We start from the raw sequence: 17,886 nt of genomic DNA on the forward strand, positions 1-17,886 counted from the left end.
GGCTGCCCACGGCCACCCTGGCCTCCCTGAGGCTATCCTGGCCCCCACAGCCCCCCAAGACTGCATGGCCCACCACAGCCCCACACGGCCACCCCAGCCCCCCCAAGGCCCCCCCGGCCCCCCACAGCCCCTCTCGGCATCATGCACTTCTGGGCTTTCCTGGGTCCTGGGGGCATTGGGCATTGGGTGTCCTGTCGTTTTTGCCACCAGGCCTACCCCGGGCCACCTTGTAGTGCTCCAAGCGAGCTCTGAGATTCACCTGACCCAGGAGCCCCTGCTAGCCCCTCCCTCCACGTGACCCACACCCTTCTGTTCTCGTAGACCAGAGCGGGTTCTGGTCCGTCTGGCTGGAGTCCTAGGAGCCCCACTGTTGGGATCACTGCTCGGGGCAGGAAAACTTGCTGAGGGGGGCGGAGGGCCCTCGCAGGGTGGGCAGACACCCTGGGCCGTGATTTAAGAGTCCTTCGGGAGTTTTTGTGACTGCACAGTCCCAAACAGGAAGTACTTTTCCCTGACTTTGTGGTTCTCCCTGAGACATCCCAACTGGGACAGTTAGGGCTGAGTTGATGGATTCCATCCTGCTTAGCCCCCTCCCTGCCCGCCTTGCGTGGAGATGCGCGTGTGTTTACTGGGGCCAGCGTCCGGCTCCTGGTGTGCGTCATCTGGAGCTTCCAGAACACTGGCCTTTACTGGTGGTGTTCCTTCAGAGGCGGAAGCCGAGGCCCAGAAAGGTGGTAAGCAGCAGAGAAGGCTTGGAGCCCTGTTGTGTCCAGAGTCCCCACCCTCCTGCAGGGACCCAGGGCCTCTTGTAAAAGTTGGGGGGCTGGGGCCTGTGGGAGACCCTGACTTGCAGCCCTGGGCCCAGGGGCTGTGTGACTGGGACTCGGGTTGCAGTTTGTGGTTTCTGCTGTAGGCTTCGGAGTGAGGTTGGCTGGATGTACAGACGAGCCATACTCTGCCCCGGGGGCTTGGGGGGGTCGGCTTGCCTCTCCTGGCCAGGTTGGTGCAGAGATATGGGGCACCCCACTACATGTCCATCTCTGGGTGAGCATTCGTGTTTGAGCTCCCACATGTCCTCCCCTCCCTGTGACTCATGCCAGGTCTTTGTGGCAGTGGTTTTGGGCTGGAGGGGGCAGGCAGGCAGCCTTCTTTCTGCGCCTGTGGTCTGGGGCTGTGCCGGGCCAGCAGGCGGGCGAGCGCTGGGCTCCTGACCAGCCCGTGTGTGGGAAGACCTCTCTGAGCAAGACCTTAGCAAGCTGAGTGAGGGCTGGCCGGGTGAGCAGGGAGGTGCTTTGGGCAGACAGAGCAGGCTGGGTTGTGTCCCTGGGAGGGGGACCAGGCCGAGTCAGGGGACACGAAGCCAGGGCACTGCTGGGCTCAGAAGGGATCTACTGAGACACCGTAATGCCGAGCATTCCAGCGGTTTCTGGGTGTTTGCTGCTGTCTGAACGGTGTGTGTAGCTACAGCCTGGACCGCGCCCTTGATGGCTGGCTTCTTAGGGCGCTTCTGAGGAGCGGTCAGGCGCCCTCCCCTTTTCTTTGAAGCTTTTCCGCTCTAGCTTTCCCCAGGCTCTCTGGCCTCCCCGTGCACTAGGCTGGCCATCTTTATGGCCGGGAAGATCCTGCTGACTTGGCTTCCTTCTGCCTTGTGGGGCACATGGGGGGAGGTGACTTTGGTGGAGCCAGGGGCAGGAGCTTGGCCAGCCGAGTGGGAGTGATGGAGGGGCCCAGGCTGATGGGTGCCAGGTGGGAGCCAGTGGGCCCCGAGTTTTCCTTGAAAAGCCAGCCTGGCCACTTCCTGAGGGCAGGGCTCGGCCACAGGACCAAAGTGTGTGTAGGAGAACCATGTGCTCAGGTGGGTGGGTGCGCCATGGGGACAGGTGGCCAGTGGGCGAGTGACCGAGTGACCGAGCCTCTTCTTTTCTTCTCTTGCAGGGACTCCGACCGTCATGTTAAGGTAAAGCAGAGGGGCTCAGTGCTGAACATGCTAAGGAGGCTGGACAAAATCAGGTTCAGAGGTCACAAGAGAGATGACTTCCTCGATCTAGCAGAGTCTCCAAATGCCTCAGACACCGAATGTGGAGATGAAGTGCCCCTGAAAATACCTCGGACCTCGACCCGGGACAGTGAGGAGCTGAGGGACCCTGTGAGTATGCCGTGCGGGCCTCAGCAGCGGGAATGTCCTCCTCCTCTGTTTGGCCTCAGCCCCGGGTGGGCGAGGGGCCATCCCCCATCCTCAGATGGTCAAGCTGAGCCCTGTCCTGCCTGGTCCGGCTTCCCCTCTGTCCTTGTCTTGCTCCCCACTGGACCTCACTGGCAGGTGCTCGTCCCCCTGATCGAGGATCACAGAGCCTTGCCTTTACCACGGGTCTGTCCAGCCACTGGATTTCTTTTCCTTCTTCATTGGCTTCCTGGGTGGTTGGCAAACTTCTCATGGGGGAGTCATGCACAGAGCCCTCGGCAGCTGGCTGAGGCCGGGCTGGGCCCTCATCGTGCCATGTGGAGACAGAGCTGGCCCCTGTCGGCTGGTCTGCAGGGCTCTCTTTAACGGGGCACCAAATATCCATTGAGCACCTCAGCTAGGCAGCGTGGCTGTGGCGGGAACTGGGCTTGAGTGGGCCCTGTCTTCCGGAAGCTTGTGCCTCTTCAGCCGGGAGTGGGGCTGGGGCGGGGCAGGCTCTCTGGCCAGATGTGATTGCAAGGCTCACCATTGTGGGCACAGCTGCCCGAGGGTTCCCCTTTGCCAGTGAAGAAGCCCAGAGCCATCTTACCTGGTGTGGATGACCTAAGTCGGTGGTCCGTTGGTTTCCTCTCTGAGCACCCGAGCCAGCTTTTCTTCCCCGGTGTGGCCTGTGAGCGCTCGTCTGCTCTGGTTTCTTATATTATTAATGCCTTAGAACAGGGACTACGAGTTTGCTCTTGGCAGGAATGAATAATTTACTGGCACTGCCTCCTGGGAGCCAGGCTGCCTGATCAGGTGTTGGCCGCTGTCCCCGTGTAGGTGGGCTGGTCCCCCAGCCTCGGGGTCCGTGGGGGGCCGGGGCCCTGCTGCTGGGTCTCCCAGGGCACGGTGTGTTGCAGAGCGCCGGGGGCCGGCGGCAGCCTGGGGCACCATGAGCCGCGGTTCTCCGTGGCGGTCCTTGGGCCGAGTGTGCCATGGCCTCTCAGGAGCGTGAATCCCCACGTGGGGGTCTGAGCTCACTGCGGGGTGTGACAGAGATCCTGCAGTGGACTCGTCTGGCCCCATGCTCTGTCTGTCCATCCGTCTAGGACTCCGCGGCAGCCACTTTGCTGTGGGTGCTGTCTCAGTAGAGACCTGGACTTGCCCTGGAGCGCAGCCCCCGGCGTGGGGATGGCGGCCGAAGGTCCAGAGGGTCTGCAGGGCCGGGCCCGTGCCCCACTGAGGTCGGGTCTGAGGCTGCAGGGAGGCCTGAGTGATGGTGGCACTGGAATGTGCCGTCGATGCGTTGACCACTCCCCACTGAGGGACCCTCTCCCCTGGCCCACATCCCTGGGGTGGGCGTGCTGGGCCCGTGCTGTCTGTTGTCCTGGTGGCTGTTACCAGGTCGCCTGCCCACCCTGCCACGGCCCGGGGTGTCGTCTCACGGCTTTCTGCTCTGCCGGCCCAGCGGGTGGAGAGCATGGCTCTGATTCCTGGCTTTTCCTGTGAGGGAGGCTGGTCATCTTTGTGCTTAGGCTTTGGGTTCTTTTTACTTTATTTCTTGTTTGTTGCGGTAAAATATAGCTAAAACTCACCGTTTTGGCCACTGGTACGTGTACAGGGCATTAAGTGCATTCACAGTGTCGTGCGACCGTCACCCCATCTGTCTCTAGAACATCGTCCTCACCGCAAGCGGAAGCCCCTTCTCCATTAAACACTGACCCCCACACCGTCCCCCAGCCCCTGGCGCCCACATCTACTTTCCGTCTCTGTGGACCGACTGGCCCAGCGACCTGCAAGAGAATCCTGTAGTACCTGTCGGTTCGTGCCTGGCTGGTCTCTGGGTCCTGGGCAGAGATGAGTGGGCGCAGGGGTGGAGGGGAAGGGCGTGGGCAGGGGAGGGGTCCTGGGCTGGCAGACGGGCTTGAGGAGGCCCAAGACAGTGGGATGTGTGGGGAGAGCGTGCAGCAGTTGGGGTGATATCCAGCTTCAGGGTGTGGCTGCGGGGGGAGGGCCGCTGCAGATGAGGACAGGGACTGAGGCCAGGGCCGACCGGGTGGGTCAGTGACAGGCCAGTGAGGAGAGGTATGACGGGGAGGGTACCAGAGCCCTAGAGCTGGGGACAGACAAGTGACCCCGCGCACGGGAGGCCAAGGGGCAGACTCTTCTAGGAGCAGGAGGTCCTGCCCTGAGGGGGTGCAGGGGAGCCCAGGAGGTAGGGAGTTGGAGGCCACCATTCTAAGGGAGCTGGAAGGAGAAGTGGCCCAGCCCACTTCCCTGGCTTTATGGTGGTGATGCTGCGGCCTTGGGGGTTTGCTCAGCTGAAGGGACCCGAGGGGCTCACACTTCAGAATTCCCGAGTGCCGCCCCTGGGGCCCGCCATCCCCATCGGTGCTCCCTGCCAGCTGGTCAGCTCCCTGGAGCAGCCCCTTCTCCTCCCTGCGGTCCACGGGGCTCTGGCTCAGAGCTGCCTTCAGCACCGAGCACCCAGAACCCTGAACCCCCATCCAGGGGGACCCTGCGGGGATACTTGATGCTCTGGGGCAAGTTCCAGATGGACTTCGTTCCAGCGTCCTAGAGACTGATGTGCATTACAGCCTCCGAGGGCTTGGACTCATGAATTTGGACGTGGCCCTGTGAATGGGGGGCGTCCTGCCCGCTTTCGGGGAGGAGTTGGCAGTTGTAACGGAGGTTGAGTGTTCTGCTTCCACGTCCGTGCAGAGCCGCTTTTCCTGGCCAGTCTCCACCCTCTGCCGTGTGGCCACCGCCTTGGTTGTCAAGGTGGGGGACGGGCAGGGGAGGGATGAGTTCGTGCGCAGGGGGGATGGGTCTAGCATGTGCCATCTGCCCCGTGGCAGGGCAGGTAGAATTTGCCTGCCTTCCACCCCACTCCCCCAGTCCCTGTGCCCACTGCTGCCTGACCCCCAGGGCTGCAGGGAAACATGGGAACTCGCCCCAGCGGCCAGAGGAGCTCAGAGTCCAACAGGGCAAGGGTCCGGGCAGCCACAGGCCAGGGGGTCTTCCCAGAACCTGCTGGCTCCTGGACGTCCGCTCCTCCTTCCTGAGATGTGGCCTCAGAGCAGGCGACACGTGTATATGCAGGGGTCTGTCCTGCACCCTCTCCGGGCTGTGTGTCCCCTTCTCCCCTCACCTGGCCTGCAGGGGGGTCATGGAAACCCAGACTGGGAGTCGGATCCCCCTCGTCGCTTGGGGAGGCACACAGGTGCTGCTTCTCGCTAGCTCAGCATGAGCGTGCAGCTGTGGGTGGCCGTGGGAGTGTCCAGTGTGTGTGCCTGGGCAGGCGTGGTGGTGCTGACCTGTGCCGCACCCCTTCCCCTCCCGTCGGCCGGATGCAAGCGGCCGCCTGTGCCAAGGCCCTGGGCGGGCGGCAGCGGGCAGCGGTGACCGGAGCCTGCCCTGCACCCCTCGGACGTTAGGCGGTGGTTTTACTTAGTCCTCTGTGCAACAGGACAGGCCCCGTTTGGAGTTTGCTCATGTCAGGGAGCCACTGTTCCTTCAGATTTACGCAGCCTGGCCTGCGGACATGCCCTCCCCAGCCACCTTGCATCCTGTCAGTCCAGCTCCGGGCTGCGAGGGGGACAGGGCCTGCGGCTGGGCTCATCCTCCTCCTGGGAGGCCAGCGCAGGTTTGGATGGTTGCCTTCCCTCTGCAGCCTGAGACTGGCGTGACTATCAAGAGGCTTAGCGTCACGCTTCTGGCTTTAATGTTTTTTAATCATTTCTAAAAGCTGACCTCGCTGGGCTCCAGGGATGTCCACGTTGTCCGAGATGTCCCTTCCAGCGGCAGGTGAGGCCGAGGTGAACTGATGCGGGCTTCGGCAGAACGACACCTTCCTTGCCCAGCAGGGGCTCTGTTGGCCCAGCCCTTGCCGAGGAGGGGTCCTCAGGGCTCGCCTCTGAGAAGTGGGGTGCTTGGAGGTGGCTCCTCTGAGCTCTTGGTGTTTCTCTTGTAGGCTGGTCCGGGGACCCTCATCATGGCTGCAGGAGTCCAGGACTTTAACCGGACAGAGTTTGATCGATTAAATGAGATCAAAGGTCACCTGGAAATCGCCTTATTGGAAAAACACTTCTTACGTGAGTACCCCTGGGTGGGGTGACGGAGGGAATGCAGTCCTGCAGACGTGCAGCAGGGTGTTGGGGCTGGTGAAGCCCCGTGCCTGCTGTCACCGGGCTCGCTCGTGCTGGGGACACGTGTGGCCCCCCGTGTGACGTCCCCAGCGGAAGCTCCCTGTGCTGCTCCACCAAGACCAGCGCTCTCGTCCGCGCGCCACAGGTCTTTACTCTGGGGTAAGGGAGGATGTCCCGGGGAGGCAGGGATTTTGCTGCTTCTGACGGATCTGGGGTGTTGCATTTCCGGCAGTTGGCTTTCATACCGTGTTCTGTTTAGTTTCGCATCAAGGAGGGAGGATGAGCCCAAGGGGTTCCTCGTTGGGTGGCCGTCCGCGTTGGTATGTGGGCCATTCCCTGCCGCTGTGGTTTTGGCCTCTTGGGTGCAAATGGGAGAGACTGCTGTGGGGGCGTCTGCCAGCTCCTCGTGGAGATGATCTCATCTGACTCCTGCCTTGGCTCTCTCACCACCCTCTGTCCTGCTCTCCAGACCGGAGCCACAGGGCTCAGGTGAGGGCCCCCGCGCAGGGACAGCCCCCTGGCTGGGAGGGGGTTTAGAGCAGGCAGATTGCCGTGGCGCCCGCGCGCCCAGAGCCGGCCCGGAGCTGCCGGGCCGGGAGGAAGGGCCCGCAGGCAGGTCCCCCCCTCTGCTTTCCTTCCCTTGCGTCTGCTGGCCCACAGACACCACTCCCTCCATGTCCCTATGGGCGCCGCCCCCCTCGTCCACACACTGGGGGTTTTCGGGGCTCCAGCCGTGGGCCCCCCAGCTCTGCAGCTACGTGGGGCCCCTCGCCTGCACGTGACAGCGGGTGTCTGCGCCGTGGTGGGGAGCCTTGGGGCCTGGCCCTGCCTTTTTCTCCTGGAAGCAGGGGACCTGGCTGTCCCGGCATTTCTGCACAGTGTCCTGCCACCCGGGGGCTGCAGCCTTGCCTTCCCTCAGAATTCCTTTAGCCTGTCCACGCTCCCTTGGCACAAGTGTGTATGCACGTACGTGTGTACAAGATCGTCAACTGTGTGTGTGCAGGTGTGGTGTCTTCCCTCTTCCAGCCGGGCTGGAGCACCCATGGTTCTGAGGACAGAGCTGCGGAACGACTCGGTCTCCCCTCAGAGTCCAAGGTCGTCGCCAGGCGGCTCAGACAGGCAGGGCCAGGCTGGGTCAGCCCGGGGCTACGGGCGGTGATGGGCCCGCCTGATTAGGTCCTGGTGACCTGGTGCCTGTGACCTTGGCCTGTGCTGAGGTCCCGCAGGGAGGCTCTGCATGAACGGAGGGGCAGGCTGCCCCACTGGTTCCCTGGCCAGTCCGGACAGAGCTGGACAGACCCTGCCCCAGGCATCGGCTGGTGGAGCCTCGTGCAGTTGCCTTTGTGGATCAAGTGGCCAAATACAGGTGGTTTCACGGGGGCTTGATGAAGCAGCAGAGCCAGGTGCCGTCCATGTCTGACTTGGGAGCCCCAGCCGGGGAGGGGAGCAGCAGGCCCCCGGGAGCAGGGGTTACCTGGCAGAGGCGGGGCAGGTGGGATGCACCTACCGACCAGGCAGCTGGGCAGGCAGGATGGCTGGGACCCACAGGGACGCCTCTCTGGGCCGACCCTTTCTGCATCCACCCCCCTCAAGGCGCTGCGCGGCTGGTGTCCTCGGTCCGTCCTCATGGTCTGTCCTCGGTGTTTTGCCAAAGGAGCATCTCGTTTACTTTTGGGCAGCTCATGTCGTAGAAGCATAAGGTGCAGTCAAGTGGCAGTGACGGGCATTCTTTTAAACTGTGGAACATTTCAAGCAGATATAGAAGCAGAGTATCTCACATGCTCACGTTCAGCTTCGGCAAGAGGCAGCCGGCGGCGGGCAGGTGGCCCCCACCACCCCGGCTTGGGAAGCCAGTCCTGCCAGCCTCCTGTCCTTCATCTGTACTTTTCAGTTGGCAGCTCGTGGTGTTTTAAAAATGAACGCCACGCGTCTGATATCACAGCTGAAAACATCAAGTTGTCCTTTCTAATCTTCAGACCTCCAGCCCGAGCTCAGATTTCCCCAATTGTCTCCTTTTTTTTTGCAACTCCCGGAGTAGGCCCCAAGGCCCCATGTTGAGTGGCTGGTGCTGGTTCTCTGCGTCCCTTGCTCTTTGTGGAGGAAACCAGGCCTGCTCTGGGGGCAGCTCCACCCCAGACCTTGTTCGGGGCGACCCCGTGGGCTCCCCACGGAGCGCTCTCTGGGAGGACTCCCTCGGTGGTGGCTTCCCTGCGGTTGTGTCCGTCCGTGGTCACGTGGCTTCGATCCGTCATCCCGCTGGAGGTTACAGAACGATAATTTCCCACCCCTCCATTTGCTCACTGACCTGTTTCTGAAAACCTAACTACTTGGTTGCTCGAGGGATGACTCCTAGAGCAGAGGCAGGATACAGGCTTGAATTTTTCCCTTTATTGTCCGGTTTCCAAAATCAGGAGCCGATTCCCTACTCAGCATCCTCCAAAGGTGACCAGTGAGGGTGCTGAGCTTTTTGGTGTCATCATGAGATCGTGGCCTTGAACATAGCTGATGTGTCTTAGTCGCTGTGGCCACTGCCCCCTTGGTGCTCAGGTAGACCCACTTCTGGGCGGCGGGGGCCTCCTCCAGTTTGCTTCTGAGTCCCTTCGACATGAGCCAGTCCTCTGTGAGCAATCCCTTGCTTTCTGGTGTGACAAGACACTCTGGGCTCTTCTTCCTTTTTTTTTTTTTTTTAAGATTTATTTATTGGGGAGACAGAGAGCGTGCATGTGGAGGTGGGGGAGGGGCAAAGGGAGAGAATCCCAAGCAGACTCCCCGTTGAGTGCGGAGCCCGATGCAGGGCTGCATCGCAGGACCCTGAGATCATGACCTGAGCCAAAATCAGGAGTCCAGTGCTCAACCAACTGAGCCACCCAGGTCCCCCTCCGCCCAGGCTCCTCTTAAACATTTCCTGCCCCTGTCCTGGAATTAGCCATTTCCCCTGGCTCCTGTTGGTCGAAAGTGGTTTTTAGAAGGTAAATAAGGATTCTGGGGGTACTCACTGCTGTCAGTGTTTCTAGACCTTTCCAGTGGGCAGAGGTGGGGCATCCCGAGTTCATTCAGATAGTTTGAATTCACATCCAAGACCATGGGGTTTTTGTTTTTTAATAATGATAAAGTATACGGATGATCTAAAACTTGCCATCTTAACCATTTTGGTGTGTGCCCTTCAGTGGTGTTGACCCGTTCACGGTGTTGTGACGCCGTCACCACCATGTGGCTGCTCATGAAGCTGAAACCCTGTTCCTGTGAAACCACAGGTCCCCCTCCCCTGGTGCCACCATCCGTCTCCGTGAATCTTACTCCTCCAGGGGCCTCGTGTAAGTGGAACCTTATGGTATTTGTGTTTTTGTGTTGGGTTGGCCTCACAGAGCACAGTGTCCTCCGGGTTCATCAGCTCATGGCAGATGTGAGCATCTCTTTCCTTCCGCTGTGCGGATGGGCCACACTGTGTCTGTCTGTCCATCCAGCAGCGGGCCCTCGTGTGGCTGCTGTGAGCAACGGCGTGCGTTTTCTCTTCGAGCCCCCTGCTCTCAAACCCCGAGGGCTTCACCTGACCTCATCAGACTGTTCTCTGAGTCTCCCTGCTGCCCATCCTGGTTCTCACGAGCGACATGGGCAAGGCCTTGTTTGTTTTATCCCCAGGTCACACACGCAGCGGCCTTGGGATGCGGCCCCCTCACGGCCCCTCTGTGTTTGCTGGTTCCTCTGCGCTCGGGGGAACCGATCCCACGAGGGTCGTACGGTGACATGACTATGCGTTTTCCCCTTCGCGGCTACGTCACCAACTCAATACAGACTTGCTGCGTGTGTTCCTTGTCGCTTGAGATCTTGAGAGATCACTTCTGTTTCCGGTTCACTTTTTCTTTTGACCCAATTTCAGATTCACAGGAAGGTGCCAAGAAGAATACAAAGCTAGTTTTCAGCTAGAGTGTTCCCAAAGATAGCATCTTACCATGTTTGTCTGCCTGTCGGTCTTGTATCCTTCATTTTGTCCACCTATGTGTTTTATTTTCTGACCCTGTTTGTGGTCTCTGCGGACACAATGTCCCTTGGGCTCCAACTGCTTCTGTGTATTTCCTGAGAAGCGAGCATATTCTCTCACCTAACAGTCCAGGTATCACTCTCTGGAATGAATGGGGATGCCAGACAGTTATCTAACCTGAGACTGCAACACATGCAGTCATGTCCTGGAATTTCTAGCAGAAGGTCCCCGGTCACACGTTACATGCAGGTGTCCTGTGTCCTCAGGCTCCTGTCACCGAGCAGAGATGTTGACATTCTCCAAGAGTGCAGGTCCCTCGGTTTGGATGTGTCTGATGTCCCCATGGGGAGATCAGGTAAGGAGCATCACAGGAGTGATTCTATAGCCTCAGTGCATCCGTCAGGAGGTGCACGATGTCATTTCGTCCTATTGACACGTATTGTAAAGAGTTCTTTCTTTTAATTTTTTTTTCAAATTTTTATTAGAGAGAGAGTGCACGCATGAGCAAGGGGGTGGGGCAGAGGGAGAGGGAGAAGCAGGCCCCCCGTTGAGCAGGGTGCCCGACATGGGGCTCGATCCCCGGAATCCTGGGATCATGACCTGAGCTGAAGTCAAATGTTCAACCGACTGAGCCACCCAGGTGCCCCTAAAACTATTTACGTGGTTGCAAAGTCAGGGTATATTCAGAGAAATGGAGTTTGTCTTACTGTACACCTTCGTTCCTTCTCTCTGGACAACCAGGTGTCTTTTGATTTTGCAGTTTATCCTTCCCTGACTTTTTCGTAGAAGCAAATATGTACGTTTGTTCTTACCTTCCCCCTTAGATAAATCTTGTCCTGCTCTCACTTTCTCCACACTTACATTGCCTCCTGGAGGTCCCTCCAGATGGTCCTTTGACGTGTTCCATGTCCTGTGTGCCATGTGGATCCTGCATGCACGGTTTAACCCTCTGGCGTCCTGTGACGGTGAATCCATTGCCGCCAGCCACTTACATGGTAACAGGTGGTTCTCCCGGGACTGCGCCGTGGGTACCCGGGCTGGGCCTGTTCTTAGATCCTGAGCGGCACAGGAGAGCCTGTCTTTCTCCACTGCTGCATCCGTCTTGGTAGCCAGGGGAGCATAGCGTGTAGGAAAGGATCTACAGTGTTCTTGACACCCAGAGTTGTTGTGGTTGCTGTTGACCCGGCCTCCGTGCGCCAGTGTGGCCACCCTGCCTGCTCCGGGTCTGCAGGGGAGGTGCTGACGTGGGCAGGGGGCAGCTTTGCTGTCCACCGGGGAGCGGCCGGCTGGGGACGTTCACCCCTTCGAGCCCTCAGCGCCCCCATCTGCAAAACACCCGAGTGCTCAGTGTTAAAGTTCCATTTAATTACCTGTAGTACTTTCTCTCTGAAAGCAGATGATTATTGTTCGTGGGGAGGAGGAAATAGCCCAAGTGTGCAGCGGCTCGCTTCACCATGAAATATTGAACAGTACAAATGTCCCCGTGAGGAATGACGTGGGATGGGCAACGTGAGATGGAAGCGCGTTCTGGCTCATGACGGGAGGCAGGAGCCCGAATCTGTTAAAGAGGCCCATAAACGAGTTAAAAGCATCATACATTTTCATTTAGCAGCTGCTGCTTTCTGAGCTCACACGCACTGTTCCCATTTCTGTGCATTTCTCTGTCTCCTGCTGGGTGCGGGCCCTGGGAAAGGAGGTTCTCCAACACTGAGCAGCACACACAGGCTCTCCCCAGAAGTGACTTGGTGTGGAATTTGGATCTTGGAGGAAAGGCTTATGGGGCCTTGGGTCTGGGGGCATCCCGGTGGCCAGGCTGAGCCTGAGGCACCCTTACCTGAGTGCAGGTTCTGTGTTGCCGGGCGGTTTCTTCTTCCCGTGTTGAGGTGAAGGCCCGTGGAATCCTCCCTGGACATGCCAGAGGGTGCTCTCCCAGGGGGCCACACTCCGGGGTCTTGAGCCCTCGGGGTAGGGACTGTCCTCACTGGGCCACCGACACCCACCTGGCGCCAGGCGCATGTGGGTTCCCAGCGGACGGCAGAGGTAGGAGCTCTTGCAGAACATTCTCGGGGAGAGGGTGCCCCTTGCTCGTGAGCCCCCATGCTGCTGCAGGCTCCCCTTCCTGCCCTGATACGCGGCAGGTCAGCGTAGCTCTCTGCTACCCGCGTGAGAGGATTTCCCAGAGAGGCTGGCCAGGGAGGCGAGCAATCCACTCCGGTGGCCTGCAGGAGCTCTGAATGCCTAGACTTAGCGGGAGAGCCCTGGAGTGAAGGGAAGTTTCTGAGCAGCCAGTATGGGTGATTCAGGGTGAGGAAGAGCTTTCTCACCCACAAAGTCACCTACAAACAGGAGGGCTCGGGGAGCTGCCCGCGGCCTGCTGCTGGGGGGCAGGTGTCCAGATGAGGTGAGGCGGCCATTCAAGGCCTGCAGGTGGCAGGGTGATCTCGGCCTGCAGATGTCCATCTGGGGGTCTGGCTGCTCATTTGTTTGGCTCTGCTCCTGCTGTAGTTCGCTGATGTTAAGCAGAAGGTGAAGACAGATAACAGAGGTGAGACTGGATGTGCAGATCAGATGAGCTTTATTTCGGAAGAAAGAAGAAAATGACTTGAACGACCCACTGGGTGGGCCAGAATTCCAAATTTCTAGATCCCTTCCTTTGCCGGGTGAGAATGTGCCCTTTAATTATTCATTGTGGATGTTGAGCCTGGAGAGGCCAGCTCACCACCCCAGGCTGTGTCGTCCCAGCGCCTGCTGAGCACCCCGCCTGCCCAGCTCACACTTCAGGGGAGAGACCCCCGCATCCTGCCAGCGCCGGGCCTGCTCCCAGGGCTGCAGGCGTCTTGGGGTGAGGGGTGAAGTCGGGGAGGAAGCTGGCACACGCCTGCCTGTGTGTTAGATGCCTCCGTGTCTGGGGTCTGGCAGTGTCTTTTGACGGGCCCTTTGGAAGATGACAGAACTGAGCTCCATGGGGAGTGTTAAGTCAGGAGCCGCGCTGAGCTCTGGGACCTGTCTCGTTGCTGCTCTGCATCCACCCCCTGAACAGAACACCTCACCGGCTCCCTGCGCTGTGAGGATGTGATCCCCACTTACAGGTGGCACACCTGAGCTCCGTGTGTACAGGGCCATCCTCTGCCGCCTGCTGGCCGTCCCCTCCTGCCGAGACCCTCGTCGGTGTGCATGAGGCCCAACTGGCCGAGATGGGTTGTCCTGTGCTGTGGGGTTGCCCCAACTTCCCAGGCCTGAGAGGGGACTCTTCCTTATCCGCATTTCATTCCCTCTCTGGAGCTAGATTCTTGTGTGAAGATGAAGGTCGCTGCTGCCTTACGTGTGCATTCCCACGCTTAGGCCTGTGGTCAGGCAGCGGGGTGCTCAGTGGGCGTTATCTGTGGGTGGGTGGGTGGGGCAGTGGGTAGGCAAGTGGGTAGGCAAGTGGGTGGGTGGGTGGGGGATGGGTGGGTCAGTGGGTAGGCAAGTGGGTGGGTGGGTGGGGGATGGATGGATGGATGGGTGGGTGGGTGGGTGGGTCAGTGGGTAGGCGAGTGGGTGGGTGGATGAACAAATGGACTGTTCCTTTTACTGAGCATGCTTCTGCACATCCTTCAAGGTCCTACTGGGTACTTCCCTGAGCTCTGATCCTCTAGATACATCCTTCCTTGCTCCCATCCTGTCTGGTGTTTGGTCCATAAGCACATGTTTTGTATGTGCCACATTTGCTCTCCGGTGAGCTCATCCACTCAGAGACTCGGCCTGGTCTCACCTTGCTGGGGAGCAGAGTCCTTTGCTGTCCCCACCCCAGTGCCATGTGGGGAGCAGGTGCTTAGCACATAGCTCATTGCTGTGGGGACAGACAGGGGCCGGAGGGCTCAGCTGCTGGCATTAAGTGCTGGGTTGGAAAGAGAGAGGGACTGTGAATGGGGGGACTGGGCGCTCACACATGCTGTGTTCCACAACCGGGCCCAGGGTCCCAGAGTCCGGACCACGGGCGGCCAGATGAAGCACACCATCTCTGCTGAAGGGCTGTCGGTTCCTGGGATAGGCTGGGATCCTGTTTCTTATTAGTTTACATGGAAAAACATGTAACACACTACTTGTTCACCCAGACCCCAGTCGGTTTCCTCAGACGCCCTGCAAACACCTTGAGAGACCGGTACCTCGGCAGGCCATCTCGAAGGGGTGAGGTGTTTGAGGTGGTGCTGTCTGCTGCTTGCCAGAGGGCACGGTGGTTGACGGCCCTTCTGCGGTGGTGAGGAGCATAGCAGGAGGGGGGCCAGCATCAGGGAGAACGTGCGGATGGAAGTTTACATAGAAGCCAGGCGTTGCCCATCAGGAACTGTTTTCCTGCAAAGAGAGGCCAAGGATGCGGGGAGGGAGCTGTCGTGGCCGCTTCTTCGCTGGTCACTGAAGCAAAGTTGTGCCCTTTCTGAGAACCTGGTAACTTGTCGCAGTGGGGAGCACGTGGTCCTGGCTTCTAGAAGGGTCTCCGGTGATGTTCAGAGGGGTGAATTGGGCTGGCAGGCGGCACCTGACGAGGGAGGTGAGGGGGTGGAGCCTGGGGCCCCCAGGTATGCTGGCTTCGCACCTGGCCAGGTGGCAGGAACAGCTTAGCTTTTCCAGTGGTCCCTGTGTTTGCAGGCCTGGCCGGTGGGAAGGCATTTTATTTAAGGATTATCACTTGATTTTTATTTTTGGCTGTGGCTGGGCCTGTCGAATTATGTGCCAAGAGGACTCCTGCTTGAAGAGTTCTACTTTTACAGGTTTAAAAATAGCCTGGAAGCTGGTTCCTTCCGCCCAGCGACTTCCCTGGAGGCTGGGGTGCTGGGTTGGGCTGGTGCCTGTGCTGTCTGGGTGTGTGGTGGGCATGAGCCGCGGCGTCCCGTCTTTCACCCTCTGAGCCAGGGTGGCGGTGGGCTGGTGGTAGACGAGGTGGCCGGAGTGACCGGTCAGCGTGCCGGCCCTGCCCTTCTTTCCGACCGGGGCAGGCCTGCCGGGTGGGGCGCACAGGCAAATGCTGGATGGCTCGCTTTGCCACAGAGCGCTGCCATTTGCCTCTTCGTGGGGCTCCGTGCTGTGGCTCCTTTGCCGTGTCCCTTCGAAAGCAGAGGTCCGCGGTCTCTGTGAGGAAATGGGCTGCGAACACGACCCGATGGTCTTCTCCTTGTCAGGGTCCCTGAAAGCTCCTCTACGAGCAGGACCCTGGGCTGCAGGAAGGGGACATTTTGGATGAGGACACCAAGCCTTATTAGACAGTCAAGACGGGGGCGCTTGAGGGGTTCAGCGTCGGACTCTTGATTTCGGCTCAGGTGGTGATCTCTGGGTCCTGGGATGGAGCCCCACGTCAGGTTCCGCACCAGCGTGGGGACTGCTTGTCCCTCTCCCTCCCCCTCTGCGCCTCCCCCCAACATGCATCTGTGCTCCCTTTCTCTCTCTCTCTCTCAAATGAATAAATAAATCTTTAAAAAAAAGAAAAAAGGAGGAAAGAAAGTCTGCTGCCCAGCTGCTCTGGTGGGAGGTGGGTGGCGACAGGCTGTGTGCCCGGGGAGCCGGCCCTGGTTTCCCTCGGTGCCATGCGCCTGGCGTCCCGTTCAACAGGAGCTCAGGGAGGAAATTAATGAATTACGGTGCTGATTCTCTCTCCCAGGGGCGCCCTCGGATCCTAGAAGGTTTGGGGGTTCAGACTCATTCCTCGGGCAGGCATTTTGGCTTCCGCAGTCTCCCACAGGCTTCCGACTGCCCTTGGCTGTCTATGCCAGGTCAGCAGAGGCCGCGGGGCCCTCATGGCCACACCCGTCCTTGAAAGTGAGCAAGTCATTGTGGGGGGAACCTCGCTGCGTGCCCGGGCTGGCCTGGTGAGCGCTCATGCAGCGGCCTTTCCGCCCTGTGGGGCTGTGACTTGGTGGTGTGACGTGCGGGGTGGGGCTCCCACTCCTGGGGACCCCGCCTGTCGCTTAACTGCTGGTACGTAAGGACAAGTGGGTGTCCTGGGCCCAGGAGGCAGGCCGGGTGCAGCCTGTCCCACGCGGAGGCACAGAGGCGCCCAGAACAGCCCCAGAGCAGGTGGATTCCCAGGGGCAAGAAGGCCCCTTCTGGGCCAGGTGGGCGGAGGGACTCATCACTCCCTCCTGGGGCCAGCACGGCCTCCTTGGACGCAGTCTTGTCTCAGGAATGTGGGGGGCAGAACCCTGGCCCCCGAAAGTGTCAGTGACCTGGTCACCAGAACCTGTGACTGACTGTGGTCACCTTGCTTGGCACAAGGGACTTGTTACTGAGCTGAGGATCTGAGCGGGGAGTTCTCCTGGCTTTACCGCGAGTGCGAGAGGGAGGCCGAGGGTCAGAGATGTGACTGTGGAGTCAGAGGTCACCATGATGTCATTGTGGCTGGGGGTCACCAGCCGAGGAGTGCCGCGCCACTACAAGGAGGGAAAACCTGCAAACAGATTCTCCCTGGAATTCCTAGAAGGAGCCAGCCCTGCTGACACCTTGGTTTTAGGCCTTCTGATCTCTACAACTGTTAAGATAATACATTTGGGTTGATTTAAGCCTCTGTGTTGTATTTTTTTACAGCAGCAATAGGGAATTAACATGGGGGCTCTTTGAGCCGCTCTGTCGCCGCCCCCCCCACCCCTGCTGGAGATGCTCTGGGCCCCCTGACCCAGGGAGCAGGGTGTGCACGCAGTCCCAGGCAGGCCGTGGGGTGGGCGCTGCTCTGCCTGGCCTGCGTCGTGGCATCTGTGAGCGCTCAGGGCACGAGGTGGTCCCGTGCTGGGACGGGGAGTCTGGCGCTTTGGCAGCAGAGTGTCCAGGCCCAGGCTCTGCAGGAAGAAGGCTGGTGACCGCTGGAGAGCCGGTGGCCTGGGCTCTGAGGTCTGAGTGTTGGGGCGGGAGCGGTTGAGAGCCCCGGAGGTCAGGGGCGGCTGCCACAGCTCCACGTCCCATCCCTGTCCTGTCCCCGTCCTGTCCCCGTCCCGTCCCCCTCCCATCCCTGTCCCTTTCCTGTCCCCCTCCTGTCCCCATCCCATCCCCATCCCATCCCCATCTCCCTCCCACCCCCGTCCCGTCCCCGTCCCGTCCCTGTCCCGTCCCCCTCCCATCCCCATCCCATCTCCGTCCCATCCCCATTCCCTCCCGTCCCCGTCCCTGTCCCCGTGGGTGGGAGGTTGGCGGGACTGGCCACCTTTTGAATGACTAGCTCAGCAGTTTCTGCTCAGCAGGAAATTGGCTCTCCTGTTTCTGTCTCAGAGGAGAGAGACATCGATGACTGGGGGTGTGTGATGCCTTGTCCTGTGGTCTGTGCACCACGATGACTAAACATGTCACCACGAGGGGAGTGGGCGGGACGCCCGTCACTGGGTCAAGTCAGGGTCTCAGGCTCGGGGACTGAGGCACTGGCCTTGCTCGCGGGCAGCCGTTTGCTCAGCGAGCGAGAACTCACGGGAGGGAACTGGCCAGAAACACCAGTTGGTTTTATTTCTGTGGTGGTCTGTGCCACCAGGAAAGGAGGCTCCGGAAAAGGAGGAAGTCTCCTTGCGGCTTTGCCCGGAAGGGGGACGAGCACGTTTGTGGGGCTGCGGCCGAGGGTCGGCTCTGGCTGGTGGGTGGGCTTC

At 59.9% G+C, this 17,886-nt stretch overlaps 1 protein-coding gene across 1 annotated transcript in view; it reads left to right on the forward strand.

The window, feature by feature from the left end:
• Positions 1 to 1,935: 1,935 nt before the first annotated feature.
• The window catches only part of GRAMD4 (GRAM domain containing 4), a 29,472-nt gene continuing 13,521 nt past the window's right edge, over positions 1,936 to 17,886 (forward strand). The window contains exons 1-3 of the mRNA XM_081819015.1: positions 1,936 to 2,146; positions 6,135 to 6,269; positions 12,794 to 12,833. Of these exons, the coding sequence (XP_081675141.1) occupies positions 1,985 to 2,146; positions 6,135 to 6,269; positions 12,794 to 12,833 (337 nt within the window). The 5' untranslated portion in view covers positions 1,936 to 1,984. The remainder of the gene's footprint in view (positions 2,147 to 6,134; positions 6,270 to 12,793; positions 12,834 to 17,886) is intronic.

Source organism: Leptonychotes weddellii, chromosome 5 (genome assembly GCF_054177405.1).
Source record: "Leptonychotes weddellii isolate Sample4059 chromosome 5, ASM5417740v2, whole genome shotgun sequence".
Classification (NCBI taxonomy): Eukaryota; Metazoa; Chordata; class Mammalia; order Carnivora; family Phocidae; genus Leptonychotes; species Leptonychotes weddellii.